Below are 23,833 nucleotides of genomic sequence, written 5' to 3' on the forward strand. Positions count from 1 at the left end.
CCACCCAGACTGTCGTCCCCAGGTCTCCCTGACCTCCCGTTTATGGCACTGCTTGAAATCCCGCTGTTAGGGCTTCGACCCCAGGGGCAGGTGTCACACGGGTTTTACGATTCAGGAGCCCCATTGGGGCAGGAAGCTAATGAGGTCATTAGCACCAGCCATGAAATGGTTAACTCTATTTATGGCTACCAGGGAACACAGGTGGGGACAGTTTCTAGGAGAACGGAGGGGGCCGGGCCAGGAGATACCCAGGGCCCCCAACAAACAAGCTAAGTACTGAGGGGGCAGGGATGGGGTCGGGGTCAGAGAGCGGGAGATGAGGGACAGATCCTCTCCTTCCCCAGTGGCTGGCCCCGGCCCGAGCTGCCAAACCTGGCCACGCTGCTGATATCACTGGACAGAATCATGTTTGTAATTTAACAGTGACGTCCAAGCAGCGCCACCCTCCCCCGGAGCAGAGAGAACATTTTAATGGCGGTGGTGTATGGGTAGAGTTCAATGAGCCATGTCTTCCAAGCTGTCTCTAGCCTTTCACAGAACGCCTCTGGGCTGGGCTGAGCTCCTTTGGGTGCTATTACCCCACGGACAGTGGCAGACCGGCGTGAGAGTGCGGTGGGGGAGGCGGTCCTGAGAGCCTCTCAAGGGACTGGGGCTGGTCTTCCAAGTGACCTGGGCTGGCCTCACGTTAGAACTAGGTCCGCCAGGCCCCCGGGAGGCGTTGCTGACCAGCACCCTGCTGCATCCCTAGGTGGAGGAAACCAGGCCCCTGAGCTCTGCAGAGGATCAAGGCCGAGTGCAGCTTGCGGCCAGCCCTACCTCGCCGGCAACTTGTTCAAACAGGGCCCGGAACTGGAGTTGCTCCTCTGTCTCCTGGCCAGCTGGAGTCGGCTTCGGAGGCTAAAAAAGCAACCGGAGGAACTCACGTTGGGCCCCACGAGAAAGGAACTTGGCATTTGCTTTCCCAAAGAGATAGCAAGAAAAAAAAGAGGCCCGCCCTGGAGACAGTGTGGCCCCGTGGGATACGCTGGGACCTTGCTGCTGTGTGGGGCGGGGTGGGGGTGGGGGACAGAACTGGCCACCGTCTGTGGCATTAGGAACAGCAGCCTGATTCCTTGCGACGGCTCTTGAGAGGGAGAGTCTGGAAGGACTAATTAGTGGGGCTTTGCAGGTAAGAGCGACAAAGGAGGCCAGAATCCTGACCGAGTTGGGGTTCCGGCCGGGATGGTCACAGCCCCCTGTCTGACCCTCACCGCTCTTGACTGCTTGATTCTTACTTGCTTCACCATCTGTGTTGACAGGTGGTAAACTCTTCGAGGGCAGGAGTCTGTCTCTAGCCGGGAGCCCAGGGCCTCGTGCGTGGAAAGAGCTCAGTAAACGTTTTGGGTGTTTTGTCCTGTGCGGATCTGAGCTGACTTGGGAAGCGTCAGACTGTTCCGGCTACACCTCAGCACCTCTCGAAAGTCTTAGAGCCCTTGGACAAGTATAAAACCCGCCCCTCCCTCTCCCCCTCCCCACACACGTATCGTCAGGAAGAAGTAACGTGTTGCCCTAAGTCCGCTGTAAAAGAATCCACCAGCTACTCTCGTTTGCCTCTTATCGCTTATTTTTCTTAAATTGAACGCGCTTTAAAGATAATCCATGCCCTTGGGAGGCAGCAGCCACCTCTCAGGGAACAGAGCGAGTTGGTCAGCACAGAGAGAGATCGGTCCAAACAGAGCTTCCTTCCGGGCACGTACCTCGTCCCCGTGCCTGGTCCTGGTGCGATACGAAAGACTTAGAAGGTACAAAGCCTCTTCTCCAGGAGGTTAGAATCGAGGTACTTACCTGATCGCAGATAAGACACTCCCCAAACTCCAAAGTTTTGAATGATGCTGTGACTGAAGGAAGCTTTCAGGACAGACACTGAATCCCACCCTCCAGAGTAACATGAGAAGGCTCACCTCGGGAAGGTCAATGTTCACATCTCCATCCATGTCCCTGGGTGGGGCGGGGAGGGGGGCAGAAAATACACCGACTCACTTGTGGATTCACTTCCTCCCTAGGATCTGCAGCACTAACGGGGCCCCAGAGGGCTTGGAAGGCCCTGGCCCATTGAAGCCCTTCTTTTTCCATGATGTTTATGTGTCACAGGGTCTGCAGACCCCCTGCGTTGACCTCCCTCTCTCTCCCCTATCACTCAGACCCTGCCCAGCATGAAAATGAGAGGGAGGCAGTGTAGCCATCAGCCAAGGAGAACTCGTAAATCCTGGACTTCTAGAAGTAAAAGAAACTACCAGCTACCACCCCGTTTCCTGGATGTGCTTTCGCAAGGGATATTTATGAAGTGAGGGTTGGGCTGTGTGTGTACGTGCCTATGTTTGGGGAAAAGAGGAAAACTAATGGAAAGGTTTATTTTGCTGTTCACATATTTAGGGGAACCGATAGTGTTTGGAAAGCAATAATATCGGCAGCAGGAGGGGGCTTCAGCTTTCAGTGAGACGAAAACATTTGGAAGAATCCAATCTTACAGAGGAAACTCGAAGCACTCCCCAAGAAAAACTGCTAAAAATTCAGAGGGAAGACCCATAATCAAACATTAAAATGGAGCCCAGATTGCGGGGTGGGCAGAACTGGCCACTGCCTGTAGCATTAGGAACTGCAGACTGAGTCCTTGTGAAGGCTCTTCAGGGAACAGTCTGGAAGGACTAATTTAAATTAGTGGGACTTTGCAGATAAGAGCGACCAAGGAGGCCAGACTCCTGACCCACTTGGGGTCCCGGCCATCCCCTGGGCATGCACAAGAGAACACTTTCAGAACTTTTTAAATTGTTTAAGATCCTCTCAAGAGCACGAGGCCAATGGCAGTAGAGGTCACTGTGGTTCTTCAGTTACTGAGCTACAGAGCTGGTGTGTATGCTCAAGATCACAGCAGACAAAAGTACTTCGTTTGGAGGCCCCTGGGTGGCTCAGTCGGTTAAGCATCCGACTTCGGCTCAGGTCATGATCTCACGGTTCATGAGTTCGAGCCCCACGTCAGGCTCTGTGCTGACGGCTCGGAGCCTGGAGCCTGCTTTGGATTCTGAGTCTCCCTCTCTCTCTCTCTCTACCCCTTCTCTGCTCACACTTTGTCTCTCTCTGTCTCTCAAAAATAAATAAATATTTAAAAAGAAAGTTAAAGTACTGTGTTCAGGGCAAACGTGAGTATGGACCCTACCTCTGCTATGTGTGAGCCTTCTATGAATGCCCGGGCTCTGATCTCACCCCACTGTTGGGGCAGGGAGCATAAAATGTGGGATGGGCACAGCCTGGTTTCCCTCTCTTGTTACGGCTGCCCACAAAAATCGCCCATCTTCACGCCTCTTGTACAGGTGCTCTTGCGTGAACAGACACGGGGAAATGTACCCTCAGCTTGCACTGGCATCTGGGAGAAGGCTGGAGGACAGCTCTCCAGCAGGATTTTTTAAAAAAATTTAAGATCTTATTGCCCCTATTTAGCTGATGGGAAAGAACTACGCCTTTTGTAATCAGCTCGGGAAACCCAGCCAGACTTGAGAACCGAGAGTATTCTCAACGCCCGCCACCAGTCCAACTCCATGCCACGAAACACAAGATAAAACCGGAGGCCACGAAGTCACCACTGACTCCATCTTGTTTTCTCAGGTCGGTCCTCAGTGGGGGGTGCATCTAGCTCAAATACAGAATTCTCTGCGATCCCTCGAATGCCTCTAGAACGTCGCCCTGATGGCGAAAAGGGCAGCAATGGGAAATTTTTTCTTAGAAGTATCTGATACGGTCTAATTTTTTGCTAAGACGCTGCAAAGGGGAGGCGGCAGAAAGTTGGGTGTACAAAATGGAGGGCAGACTTGGGTAAGGTAAGCACTTGACCATTGGCTTTGGTGATTGTAAGTGCCTGACATTGCGTCCTGGACTGTCGAGGCACCCATTTCAAAGACCCTCATCTCAAATAAACACATCGCGAGCGACATGGCTAGATAAAAAGCCCAGCTACCCCACCCATGAGGTTGCCCCTTTTTTTAGAAAGCTCCGGTAGACCATTTGACCCACTGCTTCCTTTGCCTTCAAGCATTTTAATTCACCAATAGTGACCCTTTTGAAACTCTAGGCTCCTACCCTCGACCCCAATAAAGGCAGAACCCCAGGCCTGTGCGCACGCTCTCTCTCTCTCTCTCTCTCTCTCTCCCCTCAAGATATTGCTGTGTGACTCCAGGGGTGCTGTGTATCTTCCAGAACCTGTGAGCAATAAACCTTGTCCTTTCCAAGTTCCCTGGGTCATTGCTGAGATGCGTCTGCCCTCAACGTTGGCTCCAGCTGGGGAACCGTCTGGGGGGGCTTGCCACAGGGAGTACAGGCCCAGGTGAGTGCCCTCAGATGTTCCTAGCTGATGGCATCACTGTGCCTAGGCTGAGACCGACGACCCCAAACAACTTGGCAATATTTATTAACTGACGCTGAAAGAGCAGGTCGTGCTAGAAACTTTCTAGAAACCTGTTCTAGAAGGAACTGGTCATTGTAATAGCCACCCCCCTTCACTTTGCTCAGAAATAAGTCCTAGCATTTCTAAATGTGGGTCCCACTCCAGAAGCTTCTTAGACATAGGGTTTGGAAAATGAAGCGCTCCACCCGAGGGGGTCTGGTGAGCATGATTCTGGAAGTGGTTGGAGAGGGCAGCTTTTCAGTGGCCTGTTTGAGGGAAGGATGGAGCAGAACCAAAATAGAAATGTATCCCACTTTGCAAATGGGTGAAGAGACCTTCCTGCCTGCTTTCTCAGGTGTGTCGTGGAGAAGAGAAGAAAGGGGTCAAGGCTCCAACAGTCCCCTGGTGGCTTCTCGGGGATTGAACCACTAAATGAAGAGGGATTCTTGAACCTGTTACTCACTGGGTGATAATTTTCTTCTCCGTAAAGATCCTCAGGCAGAAATCAGCTTCCTGATGGGGCTCAAAAGTGCTGGGTATCAGGATATACTCCCCAGGGGGCAGCTGGAAGCGGTCGGAGACTTCTCTCAGGTTGATGAACGTTTTGCTTCTGGCCTGGGAAGCATGGTACCTGAAGAAGTCTTTGTTCAGGTGTTCGTCTTTGCGGGGGCTCTGCAGTGGGAACGTAAGAGGGTGGTTCTATAAGGAGGGCCATTAGTCTTGGGTATTTGGACACAGTTTGGGGACTGACCATTGAGTCTCGGGCATGTGGCTGAGAATCCAGCATGTAGGTGGTGGTCTCTAAAGCTCAGCTCGGTTCCTACCCACCTGGTAAATGGCATAGCCAATGGTCAGCATGTCGGCACCAAACCTCTTGAGTTTCCTTCGATCTTTCTGCATCAGGGCTACAAGGAAAGTGCAGTCCTCCTGCCCCTCATCTTTCTCAATCAAGGACAGTTTTATCTGTGGATTGGTCCAGAAGGTATCTGCCATTGAAAGAAGTGAATTATTTCGCCTTCCTTTAGAAAAACACAAAGGACACCCCCCTACACACACACACACACACACACACACACACACACGCACGCACCATCCACCCCCACCACAACCTCCCAAACCCGAGAAAGTCATTCATTTCTTCTCTCCCTGTTCTGATGGCCTTCGTGCCCTACTTCCCATAATCCCAGTGAGAATGCCAAGTGCTCTCCCTTTTCATTTCCACCTTCTCTTGAACCATTTCCCACAGAACTTTTAAAAGACATTCTTCTGGGTCTACTCAACTACAGTTCCTTCCATCTTATTTTGTCCATGTGGTATTTCAAAGGAGAGTGTGGTGCCCTTGGAGTTGTGCAATTGGAACAGAATCCACCCCACTCCGGCTCCAAGGGTGAACACTGAGTGATTTACGTTCACCCCTGTTGCCTCAGACAACTGGAACAAAGCCAACCAGTGTGTAGCATTCACCAGGCAATATGGGCTCAAGGAATTCCCAGTAGAAGGGAGTTGAGGACCACTGTTGGATGACCCTCAGGAGCTCTCACTGTTCATGCAAACGAGGGCTCAGGAAGCCCTGAATGCTGCTGCCAGCCCTCCTGTGACTGTCAAGAAATCCAGACTGAGGAAAAAGTCAACAGAAGGAAGAGGGCAGAGCAGAGGATTACAAACCAATGCGTTGACAGAACTATGCCTGAAGGCCACCCCGCTTCTCCTCTGAATTTTTCAGTTATGTAGGGGAAAAATCCCTCTTTATTGCTAAACTAGCGTGAGTTGTGTTTTCTATTATTTGTGATGGAAAATAACCTAATTTGGAAAACAAGAGAGTTTCCTTGAGCAATTCTTATCCAACTTCCTGCTCCTTCTTTGCAGCCCTCACCGGCTATCTCTGAAATCCTACTGTCTAAACTCTACACTTCAGGCTTTCTCCAGGGTCCTGGCCCTGATCCACTGACGTACCCCAGGTTGGACTGGACATTTGGCAATGACAGAGAGTGACAGGTGGACGACCAACCTAGAAAATTGCGGCAGCCCCCGGCGGTGGAGCCCCGCACCCAGCTTCCTTGATGGACCGTCACCTCCCATTTGTGGACAGCATCCTCCTCCAGGGCGTCAGGAGTCAGGTTGCAGATTTCTACCTTGTCAAAGTGGGTCTTGAAGTCCCTAAACGCCATCCTACAACAAGGTGGAGAGACACCAAGGCGTAGGAGGTGATGGTGATGCCATGATCCACTCAATCGCTTAATCATCTAACCGACCACTAGTGAGTGTCTGCATCTGTCCTCAAGACTCAGGTGTGGGCAGACAGAAAATGCACAAAGGTAAGGAAAACCCAGAGCCTCTGTACTCAAAATTCAAGGTAAATGCATCTCTAATTTCCAATTGAATGGCTTGTTAATCTCTCAAGCTTGTGGATCCTACGCGTTTTCCACAAATTTCTTTGACTCATGACCTCATGGTTCCTGAAGCAGGCCACCAAAGTTCACCCATCAAAATGGGGCCAAGGACTGCAACCCATTCCTTCCATCTAGAGTGGGGTGTAAGCAGTGTTGTGTGGGTCAAGGCTGTTGGAAGTGGGGGTGTCTTCTCCAACCTTTCCTGTTTTTCCTCTTCTGCTGGCTTCCTGCAGGTGACTGTGTGACCCCAGGGGAGGGGGGAGCCATACAGAAGAAGGGGCTTGGGTTCCTGAATCACTGCACAGAAAGGGCCACCCACAGAATAAGGGTGTCTTCCTGGACTGTTATAATGAGTGAGAGATAAACTGTATTGCATTTGAGTCTTTATACATCTTGAGTCTATTTGTGACAGCAGCTGGTGTTACCCTAAGTCATTTGTGCCTTGAAGCATAGAGCTGCCATGACCGAATTCTAAAATATGTGATATCAGCTTAGCATATGGGCAGGTTTCAAGGACATATTGGAGATAGAAAATGGATATTCATGTTAGGAATGGCAATATATTTATTAAAACTGTAAAAATAGGGGCGCCTGGGTGGCTCAGTCGGTTAAGCGACTGACTTCGGCTCAGGTCATGATCTCGTGGTCCGTGAGTTCGAGCCCTGCGTCAGGCTCTGTGCTGACAGCTCAGAGCCTGGAGCCTGCTTCAGATTCTGTGTCTCCCTCTCTCTGACCCTCCCCCGTTCATGCTCTGTCTCTCTCTCTGTCTCAAAAATAAATAAACGTTAAAAAAATAAATTAAAAAAAAACTAAAAATATGGAAGACAGAGGCTGTGCTCCAGGGGAAGAGAATGGAAAAAGCTGGAATATTCATACATACCGGTTTTTGCTTAGGGTGTTTAAGAAGGTATGTAAGAAAGAGGTGAGCTCAGGTAAGAATTGACTGGTTTGCTCACCAGGGAATAAAGCTAGAAATCCGAGATTTGTGGTCTTACACAGGGGAAGAGCCAACTGTTTTCTGAACCCCACAGGAAGAAATATGATTAAAAAAAAAAAACTTCTAGAGATGAAGGTCCACTAAAAACTTTCAGTTAGGGGCGCGTGGGTGGCTCAGTCGGTTAAGCGTCCGACTCTTGATTTGGGCTCAGGTCATGACCTCACGGTTTCGGGGGATTGAAAACCACGTCGGGCTCTGCGCTGACAGTGCGGCTCCTGCTCGGGATTCTCTCTCTCCCTCTCTCTCTCTGCCTCTCCCCCACTTGTGCGTGCTCTCTCTCTAAATAAATAAATAAATAAACGTTAAAAAAAAAAAAAAAAAAAAACCTTTCAGTTACGCAAAGAGATTCCACCCTGTGGAAAGTTCAGATTAGGACTTCAGTCTATATTCAGCCCACTTCAGTCTATATTCAGCTCTCAAGGTCGCTGCCTTCAGGGGTCCTTGTCATCAAGTGGGGCCAAGGAGTAGCCCCTGGGAGCAGTGGGGCTGCCTGCCTTCAAATTCATGGTGCAAACTCGGATGATGGGTAGTTCGGGGGAGGGGTGCCGGGCTGCAGACCCAGGCTTGGCCGCACGTACAAATCAAATTCTCTGCCAACCTGGGTGAATGCGAGGGGGTTGAGACAGATGCATTTGCTTTACCAGAGAAATCAAACAGAGACAGACAAGGGAAACATGCAAGTAAGCCAAGGGCCATAGGGGGCTCTCATACCCGTTATGTCGTTAATACAGAAAGGAAAACAGGCCAGCACTGTACCAGAATTCCCCGTCGTCGAGAGAGGTGTGACACAGGCGCTTCTGCTCAGCTGCCCCGACCGAAAGCCACTCGGAGGAACTAGGGATAAGCAAAGTCAGGCTTTAGGTGGAGGGTCTTGCGCAGCAGCCGAAACAACACTGGCCTTGGTGGAGAGGAGTGTCCCTCCTGGGGAGGCAGGGTATGCGGCCATGTGGGGAATGGTCCCGGTCAGTGACTGCTCCCTGGGCCCCAGAAATGTCCCAGGGGAGCTGGAGGCTGGTTGAAAAGTGAACGTCCAAAAGCAGCCGATGGAAAAGGCCCTTGGGGTCATTTGAACCTCCTCCATGGGGGATTCTCATGGGGCCGTCCTAGGATGTTGAACACCAGCAGGGTAGCAGAAACTTCCTACTGGAAGCCACAAGTGGACTGAAATGCGTGCCTGGGAGCATCTCCTGGCCTCGCCTCTTCATCTGTAAGCGACGTTTTGACAAGTGATGGTCATAATGCCTTATGTTCACCTGGGCTTGAGATTCCACACGTCAAACACCTTCTTTACGTGACTGTGCTAGGAGGCCAGGTGGGGATCTGTGAGGTTCACGGGCCCATTTCGTGGACCAGGGCACCCAGGTGGGCAGCCGTCACCACCCGCCTCCAAACCCAAGAGTTCCACCTGGCCTCCGAGTTCGCTGTGTCTCCGCGACCCCTGCAGCTACCCCCCAGAGAGTTCAGGCCGAGTCACCACCACTGTGGTGCTCAGCCAAGGCTGCCCACCTCACCCACGCCCTGCATGGGCCCCTCCCAGGAGGAAGGAGCCCCTCTCCAGGTCCAAACAGGGTTGGACCAGCAGAACTAAGAGCCAATATTTTCTTTTTGAACCATTACCTTCCACGGGGCTCACCCCTCCGATAGCGGGCAGACTGGCTAAGGAGCACTTTCAGCACTTCCGTCGTAACAGGGGGTCAGGATCAGGAATCAGGATGGGGACCTGCCCTCCATCACCCCAAGGCTGAGCGGGAGCGTCCGGCCTTGACCCCAGTAAATGCACTCTCCTTATTTCACCCTCTGCGTGTTTCACAGAAGGAGAAAGGGGCCCCTCGCTCTTTAACACCGCGTGTTCTCTAAACTGAAGGACGCAATGAGCCTACGCAGGATAGGAAGCCGTCTCATTCATTTGGGTTTCAGTATTTCTGTGCTTTCCATTTCTGCCAGGAGAGGGAGGCCGCTCTCTTCCCTCCTGTGATGCTGCTCGGGTGTGAGTCCATCTAGGCCACAGCTCCCGGGCTCTGAGGAGGCAGGAGCCGAACCGGGCGGCAGGTAAGGGGGACAAGAGCAGCCATGGGAGGCCTGGCCTCCGCGGGGGCGTGTGCTGTGCCCTCGGGCTGGAGTCAGGTTAACGGAGACACAGACGCGCTGATGGCTGTGCCGCGGTGGCTTTGTTGCGAGCAGAGGACAAACACGAGCTCAAGATCTATTCAGGTTCAAGACTTGCTCAAGATCTATTCAGGTTCGAGACTTGCCGGAGGTCTCCCCAGGGCCCCACGAGCCATGAGCGGGCGGGGCTGGGACAGCAGGACCCCAAGACGGCAGGGGCAGGGCCAGGGTGGGCCCCGCCCAAGCATATCTAAACATTCCCTGGTCCCCGTCACCTGGGCCGCTTCCCGAGGGACAAGGAGGGGACACACACCTGCAAAACAAAACTTTCTTTATAACTGGGGACCAAATAAAGAACCCTGGCTGACTGCTCTGTAATGGATGAACTTCCTGTCGCGCTTCCTCTGTCTCTCCACTGGGCCACCGGGCCTCTGGCCGGTGGTCACTGACCAATGAGAGAGAACCCAGGAATGACCTGCCTGGTGATATTTCAGGGATCCTCACACCCAAAATACTCATGGCCACCCCCACCCCCACCCAAAACACATACATACCAAATATCAAAGCTACCATAATTGGAGATCAAGCCTTTCACAATACCATAGGGATAGGAACTATTCCCATGGGAGGGAATACATCCACTGACATAAATACAATTATTGGAAAGTTTAAAAAGACATTAGGGGCACCTGGGTGGCTCATTCGGTTAAGCGACCGACTTTGGCTCAGATCTTGATCTCGCAGTTTGTGGGTTCTGTGCTGATGGCTCAGAACCTGGAGCCTGCTTCAGATTCTGTGTCTCCCTCTCTCTCTGCCCCTCCCCCACACTCTCTCTCTCTCTCTCTCTCTCTCAAAAATAAATAAACATTAAAAAAAAATTTTAAGCCATTATAAGGGTGTTCCATTTTGACTACATGATGGACCAGAGGGCTAAAAAGGGAGGAAGTAAGGCCACCCAGAAGCAGGACCCTGAACAAGAGTCAGGAGGGAACTGGGAGCTGTAGACCAAGGGCCCCTTCTTCATACGTCTGCACAAACCAGTGCTGGCCCCTCTGTGCCCCAGAAGGCAAGGAGGTGGGGACTGACCTGTCACTCCAGGACCCGTTCCACTCAACCTGGCCCCAAGGGTTCCGGACTCTGATGAGCTCCACGTTCCGGCCTTGGAAGTTTACCTGGAGGGGAAAAACACCAGGGAGATTATATATTCACATGTGAACCTCAGAGTGCTTCACCTCCAGCCTGGGCTGGATTTACTGAAAGCCTCTTGACTGTGACACGCTAAAGCCATGTCCAAACTCATCAATTCTTTTCTTTTTTTCATTTTTAAATGTTTATATTCATTTTTGAGACAGAGAGAGACAGAGCATGAGTGGGGGAGGGGCAGAGAGAGAGGGAGACAGAATCCAAAGCTGTCAGCACAGACCCCGGTGCGGGGCTCCAACTTGTCAACCGCGAGATCATGACCTGAGTCCGAGTCTGCTGCTCTGGTGACTGAGCCACCCAGGCGCCCCGAAACTCATCAATTCTTCACTGGCCCTTGGAATTTTCTAGTTCCTAGTGAACATAATGGCTAGCGTTACCAACACCGTTATACCAGTCACCCACGATGGTTGCACTGCAGCTGGGAAATAACATAGAGTTATAAATAACAAGAAACTAGTCCACATGAATCTTCAGATGAACGAGTTTTCTCTCTGGACTGGAATCTCCCTAGACGCGGAGACCAAGTCTTATTTATCAGTGTACCCTCAGCGTCTAGCACAGCCAGCGGTAAAGAAGAGTGGCCAGAAGTACTCATGGAGTGAGTTTTCTTCATCCTTAACATCTTACTCATGGATCAGTGAAAAGTATGCAAGCACACACAGGAAATGTAAACAATGAATAAACAAAAACCACTTGCAAGCCTTCTGAATCCAATCTCCCCCCACTTTCAGGTGTCAGGTGAAGATTTCTGCTGTCCATATGGAGAACCCTTGGGCCAGTAAAGAAGGATGATGCAGTCATGGCCTTCATGCTCTGCCCTGGACCAGGAGAGAGGGCCAGTGCATTTAGAAAGATTTCAGAGGAAAGAGAGTAGAAGTAAAAGACTTTTGTTCATCAGTGAACCAGAAATTTGAGCTCAAAACTCTTTACCCTCATGCACTGGGCACAAATTATATTTTTGGCGTGTAAAAATTAAGTTAGTGTAGCCTCTCCAGGGTCCAAGATGCAGCCCGCAGCTCATCATTTAAGATGTCCATGAAGAGAATTGTTCACGGAAGGTAAATCCCTTATTGGTGGAGAGAAAGGAAAAACAACTGAACAGATGTGATGAAAGGTTTCTATTCCTTAAAATAATATTTGGAAGATGTAACATTAAAAATCACCTGCCAAAAAGAAAAAAACCACCTGCCTACCCAAGTGAGTGATTGGCAAGGCATTATGGGTGGGAAGGAGGAGGTAAGAACACTTTGCAAATAGTTTTAATTCTAAAGAATGCAACTGTATCCCCTGGTGAGGAGGAAGGACTGGCTTCCTTCTGCACTCCTTACTCCCCACTCCTCTAGACTGGGTTTCTCAAAACATGGGTGGCAACAGGAGGAGACCAGAAGTGCTGGTGTCCTCTACAAACCGGGTTTGAGACTTGTCCAACAGAAGCATGAAGTGGGCAAAGACAAGCCTTCGGACTTCGTTGAACTTGAACCTGAGAGGATACAGCCCTTGGCTTCTTGTCCTCCTCTTCCAGGTCATCCCCTTTGCTTCTCTTTCCCACGTGTCCCCCCAGGAGCGCTTGTCCAAACCAAGCACTCACTAGAAGTCAGGGTGGTGTGCATGTGGGTCTGGAAGCCCCCGGGAATCAGTTCCACCCTGGACTATAGCTGCAGAGAATAGGACTTTTGAAGGTTAATTTTATGCGTCACCCTGACTTGGCCACTGGTGCCCAGATATTTGGTTATACACCATTTTGGGTGTGTCTGTGAGGGTGTTTCTAGAGGAGATTAGAATAGGTAGACTGAGTCAAGCAGATGGCCCTCCCCAGTGTGGGTGGACCTCATCTGATCAACTGAAGGTCTGAATAGAACTACAGAAGGTGGAAGAAGGGGAGAATTCACTCTGTGTCTAACTGCTGAGCTTGGACTTTGGTCCTCTTTTGCTCTGAGAGCAGGACATGTACCCTTGGTTCTCCTGGTTCTCAGTCTTTTGCACTTGGGCCAGAACATCATCCCCAGCTTACAAATGGCAGATCACAGGACTTCTCAGACTCCATAATCATGTGACCCAATTCCTCATTATCTATCTATCTATCTATCATCTATCTATATTTTAAAATTATTTTTAAAGTATATTTTAAGAGAGAGAGAGAGAGAGAAGGAGAGAGACAGACTATGAGCTGGGGAGGGGCAGAGAGAGGGAGAGAGAGAATCCCAAGCAGGCTCTGTACTGTCAGCACAGACTGTAAGATCATGACCTGAGCCAAGATCAAGAGTTGGGCACTTAACCGACTCAGCCACCCAGGCACCCCTCATCTATCTATATCTTATTGGTTCTGTTTCTCTAGAGAAATATGACCCGTACAAGACTGGTAGAATTAGGGAAGAAAAAAAAGAAAAAACAAAGCCCAGGCTCCCACACCAGCTAAACAAGGTCGTTAACTCTGGTGGAATCACATGTTTCTCTCTCTCTCTCTCTCTCCCTCTCTCTCTCTCTCCTTCTCTCTCCTGTTTTGCTCTTTTGAATTCCAGCTGTCTCTCATCCTTTAGATGAGACATCCTCAAAAATATCTGAAAGTGTGGTTTAGACTGTGATGCCCTGAGGGTTGCTTCAAGATTCACAAATCAATCAGTAGGATACACCACATTAATAAAAAAAAGTATAAGAAATAAGAACCATATGATCCTGTCAATAGATGCAGAAAAAGCACTTGCAAAATACAGCATCCATTCTTGATAAAAACCCTCAACAAAGTAGGGATAGATGGAACATATCTCAACATCATAAAGGCCACATATGAAAGACCCACAGCTAATATCATCCTCAATGGGGAAAAGTTGAGAGCCTTTCCCCTACGGTCAGGAACAAGACAAGGATGTCCACTCTCACTGTTACTATTTAACGTAGTACTGAAAGTCTTAACTACAGCAACCAGCCAACAAAAAGAAATAAAACGCATCCAAGTCGGCGTGGAAGAAATCAAACTTTCATTATTTGCAGACAACATGATACTCTACGTAGAAAACCTGAAAGACTCCGCCAAAAAATCACTAGAACTCATACATGAATTCAGCAGTTGCAGGATATAAAATCAACTACAGAAATGTGTCGCATTTCTGTACACCAATAATGAAGCAGCAGAAAAAGAAATCAAAGGAATCAACCCCAATTGCAATTGCACCAAAACCGGTAAGATACCTAGGAATCAACCCAACTAAAGGGGCAAAAGATCTTTCCTCTGAAAACTGTAGAAGACTTATGCAAGAAACTGAAGAGGACACAAAGAAATGGAAAAGTACTCCATGCTCATGGATTGGAAAAACAAATTGTTAACATGTCAATACTACCCAAAGCAATCTACACATTTAATGCAATCCCTATCAAAATAACACCAGCATTTTTTGCAGCGCTAGAATAAACAATCCTACAATTTGCATGGAACCACAAGGACCCCTGAAAAAGAAAACCATCCCGAAAAAGAAAAAAAAAAAACCTGGAGTCCTCATCAGGGAAATACAAATCAAAACCACAATGAGACGTCACCTCACACTTGCCAGAGTGGCTAAAATTAACCACACAAGAAACAACAGGTGTTGGCGAGGAGGCGGAGAAACGGGAACCCTCTTGCGCTGTCGGTGGGAAGCAAACCAGAGCAGCCACTCTGGGAAACAGTATGGAGGTTCCTCAAAAAAGTGAAAATAGAACTGACATATGATCCAGCAATTGCACGATTAGGTATTTAACCAAAGGATAGAAAAATACAGATTGGAAGGTGTACATGCACCCCAATGTTTATAGCAGCACTATCAACAATAGCCAAACTATGGAGAGAGCCCAAATGCCCATCGGCTGATGAATGGATAAAGAAGATGTGATATGTATAATGGAATATTATTCAGTCATCAAAAAGAAGGAAATCTTGTCATGTGCAACGATGTGGACGGAGCTAGAGTGTATTATACTAAGTGAAATAGGTCACTCGGAGAAAGACAAATACTATATGAGTTCGCTCATATGTGGAATTTAAGAAACAAAACATGAAAATATGGGAGGGGTACTCTTAACGAGATCATACTCTTAACGACAGAGAACAAGCTGAGGGTTGATGGAGGGAGGGAGGGAGGGGATGGGCCAGATGGGTGAGGGATATTAAGGAGGGCACTTGTGATGAGCACTGGGTGTTGTATGTAAGTGAGGAATCACCGCATTCTACTCCTGAAACCAATATTGCACGGTATGTTAACTAAAATTTAAATTAAAAACAGAAAAAACAAAATTTTAAAACCCTTGAAGTCATTGGCAGTCGGATACATACAAATTAAAACAATGATGCAAGATCACCTCATACCCGTTTGTTTGGCAAAATGCAAAGACCGGCTGTTGGCAGAAATTTGAGGAGGGGACAATTTGACACGTGTACTGGTGGAATCGTAGCGTGTTGCGACCATTCTGGAGAGTAATCTGGCACTATTTAGGCAATTAAGTACATGCCTCAGATCCCGCAATCCCACCTCTGGGCATGCATCCTCCAAAACGTTTTGCCTAAGTGTCTGAGGAACCATGTTAAAAAGAAGAAATATATATAATGTGACGCACTAAATAAGTATAAGGGACTAGCACGACCGAGGCTATTCCTATACCCTGTCCACAGGGGTTCACATCGCCTACCTGGTCAATTCCTGTCACACTGTAGGCATGGCCCTTAATGAGACCAAAAGGTGTCCGGGCTTCAGACTCTGTAGCATTTCGGATCTGGAACATGAAAAGAGCACCGTTGGACCCATTGGGGACCTTAACCCTTCCCTCCCTGCCCAGACCGAGCTCCAGGCCGGGGCTGGCCCCTTCGAGCCATGTGCCTGAAGCATAGCCTCGCGCCGGGGTGAGGAGACCCTGAATCCCGCCACAAGTTCACTTTTTGCCCCCAAACAGAACAACCTGACCGCCCCCATCATGCAGCACGGCACAAGATAGAAGATCCCATACACCCAAGAGACGATAGCCGGCATTTAACAGTAGACAACCCTATGTCACACGCCTGAAAGCGAAGACGAAATGGATAATTTAGTAGCAAAGAATACATTCCCAAGGTCGACCCAAGAGGAGACAGAAAGCTTGAACAGGACTCTAATAACTAGCTGGGATAAAAGTATATGTGTGTGTGTTTGCACGCATGAAGACATTGGAGAAATACTGTCAGAGTCCTATCTACAGATATGAATTTTTTAATGATATACGAAGCAAAAAAAAAAAAAAATTCAGGCACGTATGAAGTAAGATTCCATTTAGTAAAACCAAACTAAACTTCTGCTGTGGTTGTGTATGTATGTGCATGCCTGTGTGTACGAAGAAGAGCGGGGCGTGAAGGGCACACACCCGGTGTCACAGGGCTGGGACTTGGGGAGGGAGATAGGGATTTGCCTTTATAGATCGCACGATTGTCCCACTGGCTACAGTAAGTACACCCCAACTTTGTAATTTGGAAAACATGAAATTAAAGCCTCTGTTTTAATGAAAATAAACATTGACACCGCCCTCCCACTGCCTGAAAGTTATGTTCTTCCTCACACGGGGCCAGGGCAGCTGGCCCAGATCCCCAGCCCCAGGGCAGCGGGGGGGGGGGGGGTGCATGTGAACAAGCCAATGAACGACTTACATCAATGGAGCAGCCCACGAGAGAGCCCCTCTTCAAGGCCTTCTCCAGAATCTCATAGAAGTTCTCTGGAGCCTCTTTAGTTGCAAAGGTCTCTGCTACACCCCCGGTGAAGTCTTCCATGGCCTCGATGGCGCTGCCTCCCTTCAGAGCCTCGTAGCTACCGCTCAGCCTGTAAGGGCGGCAAGGAAGCACGGACACCGTTGCAGGGAACCAGGAAGACCACCAGGTGGCGCCCCTTGGCCAAAGATTTTTCTAACTTGTAGGGCCCGTCGTTCAGGGCGTTGCCCTGGCTGGGTGATGGGGAAGGAAGATGGAAAGCAGGCATAGGGCTTTACCTGGAGCTCCAAGGATCCAGGCTCTCTGTGAGACAGGCAGTTGGCTGTGGTGGTAAAGGGCGTGGACTCTGACCGGCTGCAGGTTCAAGGGCTGGATCCACAATGTACAAGCTGAGCGCTCTGGGGACACCTCCTTTACCCAATGCTTCAGTTTATTTGCAAAATGGGGGTGATGGGTGGTGTATGCTCCCTCCCGGGACTGCTGTGAGGTTTAAATGAGTCTCTCTCTCTCTCTCTCTCTCTCTCTCCTCCCCTCTCTCCCTCCCTCCTTCTCTCTCATCTTACACACAACAGGGCTTGACCATAAAGGTGTCAGCTATATGTAGACCTGAGACAAAGTTGAAGATCTTTTTCTTCCTTTCTGGTCTTGCATAATCCCAACCTTTTTTCTCATAGTTGTATTTTTTATGAATATGAGTTTTATTAATATAAATTCATATAAGGTAAAGCCCTATGCCTGCTTATATATTGTATATAAATTTATATTAATATTATTATATTTTCTATTAATATTAGTTGTATTTTTATTAATATTATTAATATAATAAGTTATATTAATATAAGTTAATATAATATAATATAATTAATATACGTGCACACACACACATACACACACATATAGGCATCCTGCTTGAATTTTAAAACCAACTTTCCCATTTAGAACAGTTTGAGATTTAAAGAAAAAATTGTACATAGTACAGAAAGTTCCCATCTACCCCCACCCAATTTCCCCTAGCGTTAACATCTTACGTTAGTGTGGTATACTTGTTCCCAGTGACTGAACCCATACATTGTTATTATTAAGGTCCTTACTTTCTTCTTATGTCTTTAGTTTTTACCTAATATGCTTCTTCTGTTCCAAGAACAGGATATCCCATCCAAGATATCACATCACACTTAGTCCTCATGTCTCCTTGGCTGTGATAGTGTTTCGGACTTTCCCTGCTTTCTATGACCTTGACAATTATGAGGAATACTGTCGGGTGTTTTGTAGAATCTCTCTCAATTAGGATCTGTCTGTTGTTTTTCTATTGGTTAGACCGGGGTTATGGGTTTGGGGGAGGGAGACCACAGAAGTAAGGTGTCCTTCTCATCACGTCACATCCAGGGTCCATAGTGTCACCATGACTTATCGCTGCCCATGGTGCCTTGACCACCTGGGGGAGGTCATGCCTGTTAGGTTTCTCCACTAGATAGTTACTCTCTCTCCCCCTGTCCACGCCGTCCCCTTTGGAAGGATGCACCTAAGGAGCAGGGAGTTTTGCTCAACCTTAGATGACTTGCAATTCTTCTATAGGGTAGATTTATTCTTTTCTCCAATTTATGTATTCAGTCGTTTGTTTATATCAGAATGGACTCATGGGTATTTGCTTCGTACTCTGGCTTATAATCCAATACAACTTTACTTATTTTGTTCCTCACAGTGTTCTAGGTTTGGCTATTTTCAGCTTCTCCAGCTGGCTCCTGGGTCCCTTTGACATAACCCCATCAGTGTGTGTGTGCGTGTGTGTGTGCGTGTGTGTCTAAAACGTGTTCTCACTCCTTACTACTGCAAGATGCTCTAGGCTCATCTTATGAGTTTCCCACCCCTGTCCTACAATCAGCCTTATCTCCACGGAGCCTTGGTTCCTTTCACTGGAAAATGGTATTTAGAGACCAAGACCCGAGAAGTAGGAGTGCTTGTTGCTGTGGGGCTGCCATTCTTTCTAGGCCATCTCTGCTGACAAAGTGGGGAAATAATGTATATACACTGACCCTGTATATATACATATATCTTTATGGAACCATCTCTTTCAAACAAGATGTGAGTTCAGCCTGAGTCGCCAGCCCTAACCCATGACAACATGCATTATTCCAGCCTCCTCCCCTTGCTTCTTTGTAACCTCCTCTCTAACTGTGAGGAACCTAGCTCGACCACCTGCCTTAATTGTTCAATTCACAATTATATACATGTATCATATATTATATATGAAACATATGTATTACAAAACATATATATGATACATGTATATATGCATAATATACGTATTATATATATACTCACATATATAGCACATATATCATACACACACACACACACACACACACAATTATATATGTATAATGGTATCAGAATGTTGTCTTGTGTCCCTATGAGAAACAACTTTATCAGCCCAAGTAGAACGCTCGTGTATAATTCCTCTTGCCGTTAATCCTACAGACCCCACTCATCTCCACCGTTACTCAGGTTAGCTCCCTTTTGTCCTACCCCCCAGTGAGTTTGTCTCATAAATTTGTGATATAGTTAGATGAAATGCATAGCCCGCATTTCATCCTGGGATTCTTCATCCTTCTCGATGATTTTTAAATCTTCTTGTATTAAGCTTCATTGTTTGTGCCGTAAAGGGTTATGGGTTTGGTAAATGAATGGCATCATGTATTTACTATTACAGTATCCTACAGAATAGTCTCACCACCCTAAAAAAAAGATCCTTTGTGCTCCACATATTCACCCCTACTCCTCTCTGTCCCTCCCCCTGAACTCCTGGCAACCACTGATCTTTTTATTGTCTCCATAGTTTTGCCTTTTCCAGAATGTCATACAGTTGGAATCATACAATATGTCGTGTGTTCAGATTGGCTTCTTTCACTCTGCAATATGCGTTTAAGATTCATCCATTTCTTTTCATGGCTTGATAGCTCATTTTTTTAAATCGCTAAATAATGCTTCATTGCCTGAAAGTACCTTTATTTACCCATTCATCTTGAAGGACATCTTGGCTGCTTCCAGTCTTTGACAATTGCAAATAATGGGGCTAAAAACATTTGTGTTCAGGTTTTTGTGTGGACCTAAGTTTGTATCCAAGTCATTTGGGTAGAAATGACTTTTTACCCGACTCATCTACCAAGAAATGTGACTGATGATTCATTAGGTAAGAGTATGTTCAGTTTTGTAAGAAACTGCCAACTTGTCTTCCAAAATGGATGACCCATTTGGGCCACCATGGCTCCCCCCGTGGCCATTCATTGGCTCCCCCCACCAATGAATGAGAGTTCCTGTTGCCCACATCTTTGTCAGAAATTGATGCTGTACGTGTGTGGTGGTATTTCGCTATTGTTTGTAATTTACAATTTCCCAGTGACAAATGATGTTGAGCATCTTTCCATGTGTTTATTTGTCCCCTGTCCATGTTTTCTGGTGAGGTGTATCCCAATCATCTTGGGCCTCTTCTAATGACCAAAAACCAAACACAGATTTTCTTTTTTAGGAAACTTATTCTTCACTCTTTGAGTGAATACCCTTCATATTCCACTGACTCCTACCAGCTGGAATTCTTGACCCAAAGCCTTTTCCAGGGCTGCCGGGGGAGGATTTCCCTGTGCTGGGCTCACCGAGAAGGAAGCTATGCCCACCCAGCCCTGGAAAGCACAGTCTGTGGCCCCTGGAGGTGACGGTTGCACAATAATGTGAAGGCACTGAATGCCACTGCACTGTATACTGGAAAAGGATTAAAATGGTAAATTTTACCACAGCCCAGATGTTTGAGCTGTAACAGCGCTCGGTGGGAAGTTGGGAGAGCCAAGATCCATCAACACATCCAGAATTTCTTCCACCTCCCCTCTCAGCTCTTCGGAAGGCCAGATTCGTGACACAGGAAGAGAAGAGGGACGTGTGTCACCACTCTGCCCAAGGATGGGCACAGCGAAGCCATGACAGGAAAACTATCCACACTTTCCTTTTCCACCTCTGAGCCTGGCCGAGCCCCAAGAGGGTTGGCCACACCTGTGAACTCTGTGTCCCCTGGTCATTGAAGCTCTCTGAAAAGGCTCTGGGGATAGAGACCACTTCTTGGACCTGCCTGGCCCTTGGCCTGGCCCTGCAGGGGGCACTCACTTGGCATAGGCTTTTTCCAGCAGGGCACTCCAGAACTCTCTGTGGTCGGCCGAGTGGAGGAAGATCAGGCGGTCCCTGAAGGTGGGCAGTCGGTCATCGATGACCACATCCAGCCATTCGCTGTGCTGCCAGAACTGTTGGCCAGATGGAGATGGAAACCATGGGGGTGAGGCACAGGGGAGGTCCAGCCCCATCTGTAAAGGCTTGGCTCTTTCTCCCACCCTGGGCTCCCTTGGCACTTCCTCCCTCAGACCAAACCTCCCTTAGGGTCTTGAGGAAACTCACACGTGGGTTCCATGATGGGTCCCCTGGACTTTGTCCACCAAGCATCCCACCCCACCGCTGGCAGCGGATTGGAGACCCAGTGTCCACCCATCAAAGCCAGGGTCACACGTGGACATTCGGCAGGGTGGGCCGAGTTAGCTCCTCTCTCCCAAGCAAAGGGGGTGGTGTGGGGTTTGCTCCGCTCCTGCGCAGCTCGCTTCTCCATGTCCCTCTCTCCACCAATCGCAGGTTATCTTGGATGTCCCTGCCTCTTGAGTTGCCTCTTTGCCCGGGGGCGGAAACTCTATAACTGATCTCTTTTGGCCATTCACACACAGAGAGAGGCTGTGGTGGGGCACACTCGTGCCAGGTGTGCCGACACCAGGTGAGTGTGCATGCACCCGTATGTACGCACGCACGCATTCTTGTGTGTTCACACACGTACCCATAAGTGAGTCCAGCTACGTGTGTGAGCGCATATGTTCACATACGTGTACGCATGCATTCGTGTGCATGCATGCACACGTGTGTGAGTGCATCCATGTCAGAACTCAGATTGCCGGCCTTGGGGACGGAGGGGACGGGGCTGGCCCAGGCGTGTCGGGACAGAAATGCATGCCTGCCCCGTGCTGCCCCCTTCATCAGATCCTTTTAGGTCTGTGAACACCCCACGAGCTCGATATCAGTCCTTGTTTCTCCAGACAGCTTGTGAAGGCCGGGGTCCCTAGGAAATCTGCCCGAGGTCACCCACATAGGCACAGGGACAGGCGGGCATCCGTGGGTGGGCAGCTCTGCACAGGGACTACAGGGAGAGGTGGGGAGAGGAGAGGGAACAGGATGGAAAGAAAACTGCAAACCAATTCCCAGGCAGGCCGTGCCCACGTGAGGCTCTGCGCGGGTCCCACGGGGGCGACACGTGTCCTGCCGGGACCCCAGCAGGTGACGTCTCAGTGCTTCTCTCTGTTTCTATTTCTTACCCTCACACACCTCTCCAAATCTGTGCTTCTTCAATAAGGAGAATCTCTCGGTTTGAGAAAAATATGAGAAATAATCCACTCCCTGAGAGGTATAAGGGTTTTAGGCCATTTATGCTGAACGCACAAGATATTCCAAAGACGAAAACCTGTAGCGTGGGCCTGCAGACTTGCCAAAGTTCTACTGGATATATTCCGAACGCGGTCCTTCGAGTGCGTTTAGACGTTAGCCCTTGACAAAGCCCAGTTTGGGGTGCGGCTTTCCCACAGATGGGGGCGCATTCCTCCCGGGATTACCAAGCAGCTGAAGAGGCGGGTGGCGTCACGTTGGACCCCAAAGACCTAGCTCTACCGGCCAAGGCCCCCTCTTACCTGGAAGTGGAATATCCCGGCATAACCGGGTCCAAAGCTTTGGTCCTGGGGGACGACTCGAACCAGAGCTTTTTCATTCAGCGTCAGGGAGGCGATGGCAGCCAATAGCCAGCAGTCGCCTGCGAAATGAAGGCCATAAATCACAGTTTTCATCGCCCAGTTCACAGTAAATTGGGAAACTCTATACGCCAGAAAGAGAAGTGGGGGCGTTCCAGATGTGGCCGCGTCTTTTCCGCGTTTAAGGAAATGGACAGAATACCACCAAATACCTCTGCTCCCCACCCCCCCACCCCCGCCACCTTCTGCCTCCCTTCCTGGCTCTTCCCTTGCCTGGTTTATCACGCACAGCTGTTGTCGGCTGGCCAGCGTTATAGGATACGCTCACTTGGGTTTCAGACATATGCTCCATTATGCATCAGCTCTGTGTGGTTCCAGAGACTTCCCCTCCAGAGGGCGAAGCCTCCATATGTCCGTGTCAGCGTGCGCTGGGTAAATAGGCAATTCATAAGCGCAGCCCAGGAAATTGGGGGGCCCTCAGAAATAGCCCTTGCAAGTGCCTGGGGAGTATATTTACGGCACCGAGGCCTCCCCACAGCCCAGACTCCGTGTAGTTAGAGATCGCAGTAGCTCCAATTATTATTTTTAAGAATTTTTTTAATGTTTATTTATGAGAGACACAGAGACAGAATGCGAGTGGGTTAGGGGCAGAGCGAGAGGGAGACACGGAATCCGAAGCAGGCTCCAGACTCTGAGCTGTCAGCCCAGAGCCCGACGAGCGGCTCGAACTCATGAGCCGCGAGATCACGACCTGGGCCGAAGTCGGACGCTCAGCCGACTGAGCCACCCAGGCGCGCCTCCAATTATTTTTCACTGTCAAGATTTGCTGACTGATCTACGGATTTCTGCAGCGATGTCTTCATGATAACACACATCTAGAGGACAACTGCAAGGTGCCGTCAGATCTCAGACCGTACTGATCCGCGCTGCACCAGACGGACGCAGCCACTTGCCCGCGTTGAGAATGGAATGAGCCCCTCTCTTCACTGCTGCTTGGGAACTAGGGGTGAGCAGATATTTGGAAGTATCCATTTAACCAACGGGAACCCCTCTGTTTTCTCCCAGATCTGTTTGCCATAGATCCCACCACCGTCGTTGGAATTCAAGACCCCGTCGCCCTCAGCCGGGCTTCCCCGGGGCTCACATTTCTGGAAAAGACCATATACCCCATGACCCCTTTCTGATTGTTGTGTACAGGCAGGAGAG

At 49.1% G+C, this 23,833-nt stretch overlaps 1 protein-coding gene across 2 annotated transcripts in view; it reads right to left on the reverse strand.

The window, feature by feature from the left end:
• CAPN9 (calpain 9) overlaps positions 1-23,833 on the reverse strand; it is a 46,106-nt gene that overhangs the window by 12,576 nt on the left and 9,697 nt on the right. The window contains exons 3-13 of one of the 2 annotated variants that reach the window (XM_086679697.1): positions 22,571-22,689; positions 20,961-21,094; positions 16,752-16,920; positions 15,767-15,850; positions 10,994-11,079; positions 8,558-8,635; positions 6,423-6,583; positions 5,243-5,400; positions 4,878-5,086; positions 1,941-1,977; positions 817-897 (exon numbers count right to left, since the gene is read on the reverse strand). In XM_086679697.1, coding sequence (XP_086535823.1) covers positions 817-897; positions 1,941-1,977; positions 4,878-5,086; positions 5,243-5,400; positions 6,423-6,583; positions 8,558-8,635; positions 10,994-11,079; positions 15,767-15,850; positions 16,752-16,920; positions 20,961-21,094; positions 22,571-22,689 — 1,316 coding nt within the window. The remainder of the gene's footprint in view (positions 1-816; positions 898-1,940; positions 1,978-4,877; positions 5,087-5,242; positions 5,401-6,422; positions 6,584-8,557; positions 8,636-10,993; positions 11,080-15,766; positions 15,851-16,751; positions 16,921-20,960; positions 21,095-22,570; positions 22,690-23,833) is intronic. The other variant, XM_086679698.1, reaches the window with a different exon arrangement.

Source organism: Puma concolor, chromosome D2 (assembly GCF_028749965.1).
Source record: "Puma concolor isolate L17-30 chromosome D2, mPumCon1.1.hap2, whole genome shotgun sequence".
In the NCBI taxonomy this organism is placed as follows: domain Eukaryota; kingdom Metazoa; phylum Chordata; class Mammalia; order Carnivora; family Felidae; genus Puma; species Puma concolor.